This window comes from Molothrus ater, chromosome 5, assembly GCF_012460135.2.
Source record: "Molothrus ater isolate BHLD 08-10-18 breed brown headed cowbird chromosome 5, BPBGC_Mater_1.1, whole genome shotgun sequence".
NCBI classification, from domain to species: domain Eukaryota; kingdom Metazoa; phylum Chordata; class Aves; order Passeriformes; family Icteridae; genus Molothrus; species Molothrus ater.
This window is the reverse complement of record NC_050482.2, coordinates 41072307-41086876: the sequence shown is the minus strand read 5'-3', so window position 1 is coordinate 41086876 and position 14570 is coordinate 41072307. Positions and strand designations below refer to the sequence as shown.

General features: G+C 35.0%; 1 protein-coding gene across 1 annotated transcript in view; it reads right to left on the bottom strand.

The window, feature by feature from the left end:
- Positions 1-14570, bottom strand: part of LRRIQ1 (leucine rich repeats and IQ motif containing 1) — a 104127-nt gene that overhangs the window by 38684 nt on the left and 50873 nt on the right. Inside the window, exons 17-21 of the mRNA XM_054514912.1 lie at positions 13787-13876; positions 12957-13081; positions 12250-12345; positions 11830-11915; positions 2109-2210 (exon numbers count right to left, since the gene is read on the bottom strand). Coding sequence (XP_054370887.1) covers positions 2109-2210; positions 11830-11915; positions 12250-12345; positions 12957-13081; positions 13787-13876 — 499 coding nt within the window. The remainder of the gene's footprint in view (positions 1-2108; positions 2211-11829; positions 11916-12249; positions 12346-12956; positions 13082-13786; positions 13877-14570) is intronic.

The window sequence follows — 14570 nt, the reverse complement described above, 5'->3', positions numbered from 1 at the left end:
TTCTGTTGATGTTGACTTCTCCCTTCCATTTCCCAATTTAAAGAAATAAAGAAGGAATATATAGAATGTGCTTTTTTTATTTAATTGTTTATAAAGAAGATGGTTTGGAGTTCAAATTTTCTACCCACTACAAGTCTGTGAAAGTCAAAGGTCTTGAATGGAGGAAGTTTATTTCCACCACATAAAGGACAGGTCTGGGTTCTATTGAATTAAAATACAATGACCACAAGATTTATGGATACAGAGTGCAAACATTCCACCTTCTTGTTACAGAAAGAATTCCAATGACTGAACAGACCCAAAGAGATCTATTGCTGGCAAAAGAGGAAGAAACACTTAAAAGGTAAGAGGGGAAATGGGAAACAAGAGAAGACATCTCTGATAACACAACTCTGTGAAGTTACTATGCATGTGCAAAGTGTTACTAATTCTAAATTTAGAAACTCCTAGTTCTGTCTGATGATACCTCACATACATATAAATAAATGCTCTTTCAACTTAGAATTTTCTGAACATAATGTATGAAGAAGCAGTGCCTCTGGTAGAAGGACAAATTTCTATACTGGTCAAGCAGAAAAGTATTCCTTGTCTTGAAAACTCAGCAGACTACATGTGAGCAGCAATGAGTAGTGAAAAAAAAGTTTCTGTTTATTAGCCTGCTAGAGGAGTAAAATGGTCCTTGAAATGAAAGATAATTAAGAGCACCACCACTACGCTTGCCTTTTGATATCCAATCTGCCTTGGTACCTTCTCTCCATCAATTCAAAAAGGAACTTCAGTAATATTTAGAATGCGTACATCAGCTTTTCAAAACAAAGGGAAATGTTTTCAGGCAGAACAAATAAACTGGTGGCAGGAAAGCTAGCCTAAACCTACACTGACTTTAGAGTTCTAAACTTGTATTTAGGCTTAACTCTGACATGGTTTTGAGCATTCTTACAGTTGTTTCTACTGGACATTCACTTTTTCACAGGCAGCCTGCCTGTCCTGTTTCTTCAGCATATGACACACTCTGATGTATATAAGCATATGCCACAGAAACATATATGAGATACTGGGAAATGCTCAGTCAGGTGCAGTACACACAGACTTTCTATAGTCAAGGTAAATTCATGCTTGGATCCAAGAAAAATAATAGTGCAAAAATATTTCCTCTTCAGAATTTACCAAGAATTGTTTCCGAACAAATTGAGCGTGAACTCATGAGGCAAATCTAGGCTTCCATACAGCTGAGTTAATTGACCGAATTGCAATTCATGTAGACTCAGATTTATTTCACACCTGTCTCAGACATGTTCTAATTTTTATCCTCATACAGTGAATGTTAATACAGTATAATTTGTAGTTTTACTTTGTGAAACTAGGAATAGATCAGATAGCATATGACGATGTCTTTGGAAAAGAGAAAAAGATAGAGGTGAGAACTTTCTGAGTACACCATTTAGTTGCAAAAAGAATCAAAACAATATAAAAATGTCTCTGGAGATGATTGTCTTTTTACAACAAGGGCATTTTAAATAGACTTGGACTTACTTTAATTGTACAGAAATCAAGGAGTGTTTTAACATGAATTTCAACAGTAAAAAAGCTACATCAGTATTTAAATATTTATGAAAAAGAATTTAATATTTACATGATGAATGTTCTTTCCTTCTGTCAAATGGTGAATTTCTGGGGAATATTTATGAAAGTACTTTCCAAAAAACATGCTAAGGATTTTTAGGAATTAATGTCTAGCTTCGGAAAATGTAGCAATTTAATGAAGAATTTGAAGTGATACTTCATTTATGAAGTTTTATTCTAGTACTTTGTATTTTATATCTCTCTGACATGCTTTGACATTTTCATGATGAAGATTTAATAATAAAACAATAAATAAATAACTTAGGCTCCATCTCCCTATAAATTACGGTCTAGGAGCATCTCTTGCTCTCTGCAATGAATTTAAGTTGAAATGTTTCACTGCTGTGACTTGAGGAACAGACAAGTTCCTTAAACTTCTGCCTTTTTCTATTTGCACATATTATTTTATATTTTGAGTAAGCCGGTTTAAAAGACATTGCAAAACATATATGCTTATATGCATAAAATGAAATACTTGTTCATACCTTCAAAGTGTCCAGCACTTATAGGCTGTGTCTTCCCTGGTGGTTTCACAGAGAGATGTTTATTTTCATTGTTTTTGAACAACGCCAGTCGCACAGCTGGGTCTAGATGACAAGAACAAGTTAAAATCAAAGGTCAGACCAGGCTCATTCATTCCTTCAAGCAGTTTTTCACCTTTTAGCCACTTAATAAATGAAAATACTTTTAAAAGTAGGTTTTATATTCACAAAGGATTACACTTTCTAAAATAAAGCCATATAAATACACATGCAACTGAGAATCAAAGTCATTGTTTTGCAGTTTTAACACTTGATCTTTCAGCTCACTCATCTACAAGTTAAAAATAAATTGAAGCATCTATTTGCAGAAATTATTTTTTAAAAATCTGGATTTTAAGCTTGAAATTAAAGCAGAAATATTAACAGAGTACATATCAAGCAGTGTTTCTAAGAGCTTTGGGTCAGAATGATTCAGCAATCTAAATTAAGACATTTACACCTAAAAAATGTTAACAGGGGCCAGCTTATTTTTTGAGGTTTGGCTTTTAGATAATAACCTAGTCTTCCTCCATCTTCCATCCTAATTGAAATTAAAAATTGAATAAAAATACCCCAGAAGTCCACATGCTGAAGTATGAAATCTTCTTAACTGTTACTTTTAAAAGTTTGCAAAGAGGTAAAGATGAGCAGATAATTGCATATAAATCTGTATAAGACATGTTCCTAGACTGGCAAAAAAAAGAGTTTAATTAACAAAGGCTACACTGATGCAAAACCACAGAAGTTGGGAGAAATGATTTTCACATGTTATTTACAATTTGAAGGAAGAATTTTTTGCTAGGCATAAGAGGAAAGTCAGAGTTTAAGGGAAACAGTGCATCAGAAGGAATGCGAAAATTGTGGGCACAATGCAGAATAAACCAGTGATAATACTAAAAAAAATAGGGACTCAAAAGAATGTAGAAACAAAAGCAGACACACAATGATGAGCAAAGTATAAAGAGCTCTGTAGGTGTGCCGTGGAGCAAGGTACTGTGATTCACAGAATGCCAAAGAAAAGATAAAAGAAATATGTTTAAAAACAACACAGTAGCCCAAACAGATCCACTCTCAGAAATATATGAGAAACAATGAGGCAGAAGAAGCTTGTCTACAAAGATGACTAAAAACTGTTCGAAAAGGGTAGAAATTAGTAACGAGGAGAAAAAAAGCAATGGAGCTTATCAAGAAAGTAGAAATGGCAATCTAAATTTTCTCAAAGAATTTGCATGTAGCAAAAATGAATATGTGAGACACTGCCAGAGCAGACAGAGCAGAAAAACAGGTTATAGAAAGACTCAAAAGCATTCAGACATAATACATTGAAATTACTAGTTACGTCTCGCGCTTCATTTTGAGTCCCTTACTTGATCTTATTGGTATTTACTGAAAGAGTTTGTAAGACCATGACAGTACTGCAGCAAAGTAAATATCTTTCTTGTTTGTCAGTTTTCTTATTTCTGAATGACCAGAATATCCTGTTAAGATGGTGAGCAACTTATGAATTTTAACAACAATTTGTAAATGAGGTTTTGACTAGCCGTCTACAGCAGTGGTAGACACTTCAATTACAAACTAATGGTACATAAAGGGATCCTAAGAGCCCAGCTTTTTCCCAGAGAATGGGAAGATCAATTACAAGCCTGGAGAAGATCTCTAATGGGGTGTGGTGCTCTAAGAGATAATGCATTGGCAAAACACGTTAAGATGTTACAGTGTTCTTGGTCAGCCCACACTGCAGCAGCATGTGGTTGACAGAATGTTCTTAATGGTGCTAACCTCTCACAAAGCAGCACACTTGACTGTTGAAGGAATGGTGGCATGTGGGGAGGGAGTAAATTAGGTCATGCCTTCTTCTCAAAGCAGAATCAGTGTTACCTTACAATTTGTTATCTCAAATTGGCTAAGAGACTCTCTCATGTGGTTGTAGGATGATTATAGCTTTCAGATTAACCCAGAGGCTAAGAGACTATCTCATGTGGTTGTAGGATGATTATAGCTTTCAGATTAACCCAGAGGATGTCATATTTAGAGAAATTTTAACTCATTTTCACTAGCTAAATTCAATGAAACTATCCAAGAAGCAAAATAAATAATGATTAGGTCCATTAGTTTCAAAGGTGGATTATTAGAATGACTCTGATAATAGGATAAGTTAATTTACAAACTGTATTGCCAGGTTTGTAGATCCTTTCACTCTGTATAAATGGATAAAGTAGCCTTCCAACTAAAAAAAATTTGTATCAGACTGGTGTTCATCAGGGTAGCAAATTTTTGGGATAGTGAATCACAGTAAGACATGTGACTAAAATACCTTGAAATTGTATTACACTATACTTTAAAAGTTCTCCTTGAAATTTTAGATAATAGAAGTTATTAAAAATATTTTAAGCATGAATTATTATTGACTGAGGTATAGCTCTAAGATACATGGACATCCACATCCTGCACACAGATAAAAATGTACAAATACAATTTTTTATAATTGTAAATTTTCCAACATCTAGCATACAGCGTTGACAAAAAAGATTTCTAACTTCTTCCAGCTTTATGCTAGTTACAAAAACCAGTGTCTTTCTTCAATAAAAGACCAAAGAGAAATCGACAAAATCATATAAAACTTCTTAAGACAAAATGCAATTGAAAATTTCCAAACTAATTTTGATTAATTTAAAATAATTTCTGAAATAATATATTTTTTCCTATGTGGGTTTATTGGCATTGCTCCAAAATGTTTTAAAAAATATCATCTTTCCTTACCAACCTCCCACCCAATTCTATGAAAGCACCAAGTCCAAAGTTAAACTATAGTAAAGATTTTTGGTGAAGTCACTCAGAGTTATTACTCTCAAGTTCAATCTCTCAAACTTTTATTTGTGCACAAAGATATCAACAGCAAAGTCTTCCATGAACTGGGAAGAAGGGCAAATAATGGAAATTGTTCTAAGAGATTTCCATCAGAAGATTTATCTTTGAATCTTTGCAAAATAACTTAAAGAATCTACATGGATTTAACAGTGCCAGACTACTTGAATTTGTACATACCTGGATCACCTCAACCATTGCCTACAGCTCTTCTGTTATTAAAAATGAGTCCTTTTCTTTATCTAGTCCCAAATGTAAGCAATATTACATAGATTACTTCATAATACTAGTGCTTTTCAGTCTCTGAGTGAGCTAGGGAAATGAACTGCATGTATGCTTTGATGATGAGCAATCAAATGTTTTAGATTTCACACAGAGAACTGTGAAAGAGTCCAATAGTTCAAAATCATAGAAATATCTTCCTGGATTCAGGCATACTCATTTAAATGCCGCTTATCAGATGATGATCTGTGCTCTCAATCTAGAAAACAGGGAGGTAATTTAATGTACATTCCTTGGCTGCCTCCAAATAGCAAAGTTAAGCTGGACAAACACAAGATATGTTATGGAGATAATATGGAAGGAGTAGTTACTGCCTGATGTGACACCACATTCCTAAGCTTCTTGTTAATACATGAAACTGAAAAATTAAAATATATGCCATTATTTTTTGTTGTGCAATACCTGTAATTAGGAAAACATAATGTGACAACTTTAAAGAGATGATAAGACAAAGTTGTACACAGCAACAGATGCTTATCTATACTGTAAATTCATTTGGAAGAAAGACCAGATTTTGTTCCATAATGGCATAGCAATTAGAACTCAAACTCATCCATGGTTGGAGTTCTCAGAAGATACTTCTATGCAGAACTGACAATCACAACAAAAGTAGCTTTTTTTCAGTTACTAAGAAAATGTAGATCAATAGTCATTCATGTAATGTGTAATAAGGAACAATAATATGCCACAAATTTCATTCTGACTGTTAAGATGAATTATCTGTTTTGGGGTTGTGTATTTCAGGAAAGTGGGTTGAGTCTTTTACTGGTTTTTATTTCATTTTTTAACTAGTATTGAATTGCTGTTTAAAATTCTAAACTCAAATGAAAAATATTTGCTGACATCTATGAAATATCTTTATCATTGTGTTCTGGTTCTAGTGATCAAAGTCCACTTCAGCTGCTTTTTACTTTTTTAAATTTTTTTTTCCTACCTATGTGGCATCAAGTATTACCATAGAATCCTAGAACCATTAAGGTTGGTAAAGACCTCCAAGATTGTAAGTACAACGTTTGACCAAACATCACCATGCCAACTAAAGCACAGCACTAAGCACCATATCCAGTCATTTCCTGAACACTTCCAGGGATGGTGACTCTACCATCTCCCTGGGCAGCCTGTTCCAATGCTTAACTACACTTCCAGTGAAAAAAATTCTTCCTGAACCTCCCCTGGCACTGCTTGAGGCCATTTCCTCCTGTTCTGATGTTGGTTGCTTGGGAGAAGAGACCAATGCCCACCTGGCTACATCCTCCTTTCAGGCAGTTGTACGGAGCAGTAAGGTCTCCCTTAAGGTTCCTCTCCTCCAGGCTAAACAGTCCCAGCTCCCTCAGCCACTCCTTGCAGGACTTGTGCTCCAGACCCTTCCCCAGCCTTGTTACCCTTCTCTGGGCATTCTCCAGCACCTCAATGTCCTTCTTGCAGTGAAGGGCCCAGAACCAGACACAGGACTCAAGGTGTGGCCTCACCAGTGCCAAGTACAGGGACACAATCCCTGCCCTGCTCCTGCTGGCCACACTATTGCTGATCCAGGCCAGGATGCCATTGGCCTTCTCAGCCACGTGGGCACAGCTGGCTCATGTTCAGCTGCTGTCAATGAGTATCCCCAGGTCCTTTTCCTTTGGGCTGCTCTCCAGTCACTGTTTCCTAAACCTGCAGCGCTGCCTGGAGTTGTTGTGATCCAAGTGCAGGACCCAGCACTTCAGCACCCTTGTAGAACCTCATGCAACTGGCCTTGGCCCATCAATCCAGCATGTCCAGATCCCTCTGCAGAGCCTTTCTGCCCTCCAGCAGATAAATTTAGTGTCATCTAAGCAAATTTACTGAGGCTGCCTTTGATTCTGCACCCCCACCCCCACCCCCACCCATGATCATCGATTAAGAGATTGAAGAGGTCCAGCCCCAAGACTGAGCTCTGGGGAACCCCACTAGCGACCAGCTGCCAACTGGATGGAGCATCATTCACTACTGCTCTGTGGGCCTGGCCACCCAGACAGTTTTTAACCCAGCAAAGAGTGCACCTGTCCAAGCCAGCTTCTCCAGGAGAATGCTCTGGGAGAAAGTATCAAAGGCCTTACTGAAGTCCAGGTAAAAAACATCCACAACCTTTTCCTCATCCAGCAGGTGAGTCACCTGGAGATAAAATGAGATCAGGCTGGCCAAAGCAGGACCTGCTTTTTCTAAACTCATGCTGTCTGGGCCTGATCCACTGATAAGAGAACTTTTTCTCGAGAGGAAAAGATTAAGCAAGAAGTAATACACCAGTGTAGGAGAGACAAGCTTTCAGCCATCTTAGAAGAAAAAGAAGTTAACAGAGAAGCTAATATAAAATCCACAGGATGAGGGAAATTCCAAGTTAAGCAAGAAATGTGGTACTATTGTGCCAAGACATCTTTAGGAAGCTAAGATTTTTATGAGTCACAGCACTGTGAGGTGCAATAACGTCTGCTGTTTTTAGATTTTGAATTAGAATCTCTATAGAATATTATGCACCCAGGTTAACAGGAATATTTCTGACATTATTCCCGTTTTACTTGGCTTCAAATATTCTGGTTTCTTGCCCACACTTTTTGTATTATCTTAATATATAGTAAAAACAGTTGAAGCAGACACAGCATACATTTCATATCAGTAAAATGCAGGGTATAACTTTCTTCAACAACATAAACAAGCATACATAACATCAGTGGGTTAGGGCGTACAGGCCTTAAGGCCATTAGCCGGTGGGACTGGTCTGCTGCAATATAAGTCTTGCCTGAATCACTCAAAGAATCACAGAACCACAGAATTTCTAGGCTGGAAGAGACCTTTAAGATCATCGAGTCCAACCCATGTTCTAACACCTCAGCTAGATCATGGTACCAAGTGCCACATCCAGTCTTTTTTTAAACACATCGAGGGATGGTGACTCCACCACCTCCCTGGGTAGATGATTCCAGTATTTGACCACTCTTTCTGTGAAAAACCTCCTCCTTAATTCCAGCCTGTATCTCCCTTGGCGCAGCTTGAGACTGTGTCCTCTTGTTCTGTCTGTTGTTGCCCAGAGAAAGAGACCGACCCGCAGCCCACCACAGTCACCTTTCAGGAAGCTGAAGAGAGTGATAAGGTCACCTCTGAGTCTCCTTTTCTCCAGGCTGAACAACCCCAGCTCCCTCAGTTGTTCTTCATACGGCTTGTGTTCCAAGCCCTGATGATAAGGCTATGCTACTTTAAGCTCTCTCTCCCTTACAATACAATACAAATCCAGTGCACTTGCTAGTATTTGCCATACTTTTTTCTTTACTGAGAAGATATGTGGCGAGACAAATGAAGTAAGATACTTCTCGGTTACTTCTACATATCTAGAGTTTAACTTTGTACTTCAGTCTAGCTTTTGAGCCTAGGCAGTGGAGAACTATAAGTGCTTTTACAGTGAAACTCAAATAGCCTGGTTTTGAATCACGTTTTAAGAGGAAATTTCTTTCCATAAAACAATGTAGATGACTAACTCAGATGTGGACTTCTATAATTAGCAAATGGATACCATCACTGCTGCACTAGCAGAAGACAAGTGTTTTATAAGAAAATAAAAAGGAATAAATTTCCACACCTGAATATATTAAGGATCAAAGATGTTCAAGGCTGTCCAGTCCAGGTTCCAACAGAGCAGATGTCTTGAAAATATTAAAAAGCAACTGTATAACTCTCTGATAATGCAAACTGGTTTAACACTTTGCATTTGTTAATCTCACGTCTAAGACAAAGGACTTTGACAGCATATGGAACCAGACAATATACTCTGATAGCTAATTTGTTCCAACAGGATGCGTCATTACCTTATCATTACCTGCAAGTAATGAGATCTTTACACCTAATGATCAATAGCATAGAAAAGATGTTTGGGATTATACTGCAATCTCAACATAAAAGCTACAGGTTTAATGTGAAGAGCTTATAATTTATTTGTATCTAGAATCTTTAGAGTTGTTGTTGCTTTGCATTTTCTCAAAGCTTGAAGTTTTACTTCTAAGTCAGATGTGTAAGTAGGTATAACATCAAAAATTGCTTCTTTATACCTTATAATTCTGATTTCTAAGTGGCTGCTGGTTGCCTACTTTCTAGTGGGTAAGAATGTTCATCTCAACAAACTTATTTTCTTGTAGTTAGCATACTTCAGCTACTTTCAATTAGAAATCTAAAAAGGAAACAGTTGTAATTATAACACTGAAGACCTGGAAATTCAAAAGAAAGAACAGAAACAGTATTGCTAAACTGAAATCCTACAACTCTCCATATGCATATCACTAAGTACAAGATAAATGATCTTCATTTCAGCGGAGATGAAGGCAATAGGATGGTAACTTCTATGGGAACATTAAAAGACAATGTTGACACTACTTATTCAGATGAATTTCAATCTGCTTTGGAATATTAGAAGTAGTCAAATATCTTTTGCAATTCCTGCTTCAGTGGGGTTAAACTCACAGCAATTGCTTCAGTGTGTGAACTGTCTCTCCCCAGTTACACTGAAATTGCTAAAAGTAACCTAGCACGAGCTGTACCACACAGAGAACTAGGAAAGATACTGGCAGCCTAATGGATCTGGTTACAGTGTCCTGATCTGGAGCTGGCTAGCCTCAGGATAAGGTGTATCCACTCTAATTTAAATGCTGAAAAGTCCCTCTCTTCCACCAGACCCTCAAAAAGACCCTGATTTACTCTCTCGTCTTTCAGAGAATGTACCTGATGGAAAACATAATTATATATGTAGAGATTCTTTTCACTTGGAGAATATTTGATCAGGATAATTTTTTTTTAGTATAAGATCATAGCTTTAAGATCAATTAAAAAGGAAAATACTTGTTTTGATCGATAATTTCCATTATCAATTTCCATTAATAATTTCCTTACAGACCAAGGAAGGAACCAGTAAGTGTGCTGTATGAGAAAGAATAGTCAGCTAGATAATCTTTTTACTGAAAAGGGATGGAGTGAAATATTTTCAGCCACATTTTTTGATACTGGAAACTATGCTTTCCATTCATCTGAAAAAACCCTGTGATTTTAATGACTGACAGAGAAACTCATACAGGCAAATTATATACACAGGTTATTTTTGTGCTTGATGTATTAGTCAGAAAGACAAAAAAATTCTATGTGTCAAGAGGAGAAAATTTGAAACTATAAAAACATTGGGCAAAAGGTTTTTCAATTTTTTTTAAAACTAGCAATGTACTTTGAGAATATTCCAAGCACTACATTAAAAAGCTCAACACCCATACATCATGTTGAATAATCTGAACAAAGTGAACATAAACATACCCATGAAATCCATTAGAACTACAACAAAAATAGGACAGCAAATTTGATATGCTCAATCCGACATCACTGACTGGATTAATTACTAACATAAGACAGACAGCATATGGAGAAAAGAAGATACAACCTAATAAGTTTTATTCATTGAAAAATTATAGAGAGGCCCAAAAATGGAATATATATAAAAACCTCAGCTGCACACCAGACACTTATTACTTTTTTTCTTAATAAGGTAAGATGGCAGGGCACCATGGGAAGCTATGAAGATTTCAAAATATTAACTTTAACTTCTTATCCATATACTCTCATTTCCACAAAGCATGATTTGCAGATTACATGTCTTTTTTTCACCTATCCTTTTTATTATTTTTTAAAATTATAGATAATTTTTATCCTATTTAGTCTTAGTCATAGTTTTGATATTTAAAGCAGAAAAAAATTACAGAAAAAAAATTGTCTAGATATATCTGTAGGCTGTTTTTTTTCCCTTCAAAGAGCAAAACATCTTTCAATATTTTCAACACTTAATGCAGAAGAGTTTTGCAAAGTTATGCAGAAGAGTGTTGCTTGTGATACAAAATATAACTAAATAAGGGTGCATTTTCTAAATACCATTTAGTGTTAGGTTCTATTGTCACCTAGGGTCTTAAATGTTTCTTGTACTATCAGTATTTGACTAATATGTTTACTAATACATTTCAGCAACATTTCTACTAGCATCTCATATTAACAACCTCTAAGAAAGGTTCATTGACATTAGAAGTATCTGAGAAGAACCAGAACACAATTGAATGAGAAGCTGGATAAGTGTTATCTATTTCCACAGTAAATATATAATTTTAAAAATTTAATTATGTACTTTCAAATATATCAAACTGTTGTTTTCATAAATAGTTCTTGCGTAAGTCAAAATTTTTAATCTTAGATTTTCTCAAGAAGAAAATACAAGAAACACAAAATGCAGAAATACAAATTCTGTATCTAGAAGACAAGATACATGAACAGGAAGAAATAAAATTTCTGCTTACCATAGCTGTCAAATATTCAACTTCAAAATCCAGTAGAATATTTTTAAAATCTAAATATGCTGATTTAAACTGAGTTGTTTTTACTGAATCAGACTCCACCTTTATTCAAATTAATGTTTAATGTTGTACAAGCAAAGTTTTTGAAAGAGAAATACTTTTTTAAGAATGGAAAAATTACATCAATATAACCATTATTTTAACTGTTGACTTACCTAAACTTTTATTACTGTATTTTTTAGGTTTCATTTTATGGGCCCTCTTCAGCATTAGCTGTGCAGTAGAAATATCCTTAAAACCCCTAAGGGAAGAAAATAGCTTACTAAATATTTCACATGTATTATGTTACACCAGCTGCATATTATTGTATAATACACTTTTCAAAAAGAATACTGGTGTGTAGTACTGATCCACAGTACTGAGTTACAGAGATAGCTGCAATTCCTATCTTAACATTACATTATTGCAACTTATTAAGATAGTTTCCTAGACACAAAAATAATTACAATAATTTTTACTTTGGTAGAAAACAGAGATTCTTCAAAAGTGGCGCTTAAAAAAGAGTAAGCAACAACAGCCAACTATACAATACCTATTCTTGGAAGTCACTGTGTAAATAAAAGAGCTTAACATACCATTCTTCTGATATTTTCTCTTCTTTTTCTGACACAAATAAAACCTCCTTTTTTTCTTTACAGTTAGAAAGCTGTGACATTGTTTCCTTCCCTGCCCTGGAAACAAAGTATAAGAGCTGTACTGAAAAGTAAGTAAATAAGAAAGGGTCTGAGATTACACTATTTTGCAGCCTTTTTTATTCTGCAACTTGTTTGTGTGTTTTAAAGGCACTTTTGAAGCTTGGAAATGATACCAAAAAAATCCATTTTAATACTCCATGAAGGTTTTATCTTGGAGAGTAATAAAAGTCTGCCATCAATTTTAAATGTTTACATTTCAATTACTTGAAGCATATTTCAGTCCTTTCATAGAATGCAGCTGTTTAAGAAATCCCTTTTAATCTTTATCTAGTCTTAAAGATCTCTATTTCAACATCTATTTCATAACATATGTGAAAAAATAGAAGTTTTATGATTTATAGTCAAACCTAAATAAATAAAACTACACATATATATTCTTATATTCCTAATTATAGTAGTCAATGAAAAATACCAATCAAATTTAATACATTTGGTTTTAGAACGTAAATACATTTTAACTACAGTAATATGACATTGACAAAAAGTGACAAAAAAGTAGCATCAGAAAATAGCTTCGTCTTCTCTGTTTTATTTTTGCCAAATCCAAATGAACTAAATACAGTTTAAAACAATATAATTTAACTTACCTGCTATGAAAACGGAATTTTTCTGCTGAGTATGAATGTGGTCTGTTAGCACACTGCCAAACTTCTTGTGGTGCTAATGGCAAACTATTTGAATGCTCACTGGAATCTGAAGGCCTAGAAAACTTCTAAGAGAAAGAAAAGGAATGCAGCGGATTGTCCCCATCAGTTTGAGTTTAAAATATGCAAGAAAATCTGCACTGGGGTTTGCAGAGTTTATCACTATAACTAAAAGGATTCTTAATGGTGATATGCCCATTACAGGCCTTACTTTCAACTAACTGAATAGGACAAAAAGGGGACTTTAGTTTCATATATCCCCAAATACAATAATTTATACATTTTTAAGACTCTTTTCTCTTAATTGTAGGAAACAAAACATTAGTAATACTATGCTTGTAATAAGAATACAAAGCTCTACAAAAACAAAAAGCCAAAACTTCAAAGTTTATCTAGCAGACATTATAGTTCGATGACCTTTAGCTGTTCTGAAAACATTCAGCTGTTGTCATATAATGCAGATCTTAGTATTTTTAAAGTAGTTTGTCAACTAGCAATTTTTAATCCATTGCCAAATGTGCAGATGAAGCACATCATCTTTTTTTCTGCTACTGTGAAGTAAAGTGTTGAAATAAATCCAAAATAAAGAAAAAATAAGCAAATGAAAGAAAACCTAAAAGAAAAATTGCATCTGGAGATGAGGAGGAAGTCTGAGACTTCTAAAAGTAATTGTGTTTTTAAGTCACTAAATTGTCATATTAATCACCTCACAATAGCATATCCTTAAAGAATGAATTAAGACTGAAGACTAAGTTGTTTCTGTGACATGTTACCTTTGGCCAGTGCAGCTGGTTTGAAAGCAGGAGTGTTTTTGAAGGGAAACGGGTGGACTCTAGAGTTAGCCATTCCTTCTCTAATGCAGCCTGCATGAATGAGCAAAGTCAAATAGTGCACTGATAAAATCAGTTTAGTTTTTATAACTCTTGCAAAGTCTCTTTTAAATTGTTTTACATACTTTGTACATCTTTTCAAGTTGTACATCAGAACTGCCACCTGCAGAACAATCAGACTAAAAGCACCTTTGGAGACGCTGTGGTGTACTGTTTTATTTTAAACAAATCAACAATATTTGTAGGTTGTAGAGGTCCTTTTTGGGTTTTGGTTTTGCATAAGATGCAACCTCTCTTTCTCAAATTACTGTAATTTTTTGCCAACTTTGTTAGTAAACCCAAGTTATTATAAAAGACTGCCAAACTTTGAAAAAAATACAGACCTAAGATACTTAAAGGCATAAGGAATATGAAGAGCTTTGCGTGCTGTTTCAGACTATTTTATGTCCTGGATGTAGGTGCCTGATTCTGTCAAACTTGTTTTTGTTGAACTGAAGTGGTGAGTAATTTTCATTGAAATTTGGGGTTAAAAAGTAAATGCTATATAATGCTATATGCTTCAATCATGTAGTTTTATTTCTGATGTAATGGATTAAATGGGAAACTGAAATAATTGCTGGAATAAAGAAGGGTGCCAGAATTAGTTGCTAACTGATGTTCTTAGCACTTTAAGGTAGAATTTAGTTTTCTTTTATAAAAATAAACTCTAGACTTTGTTTCAAACCCA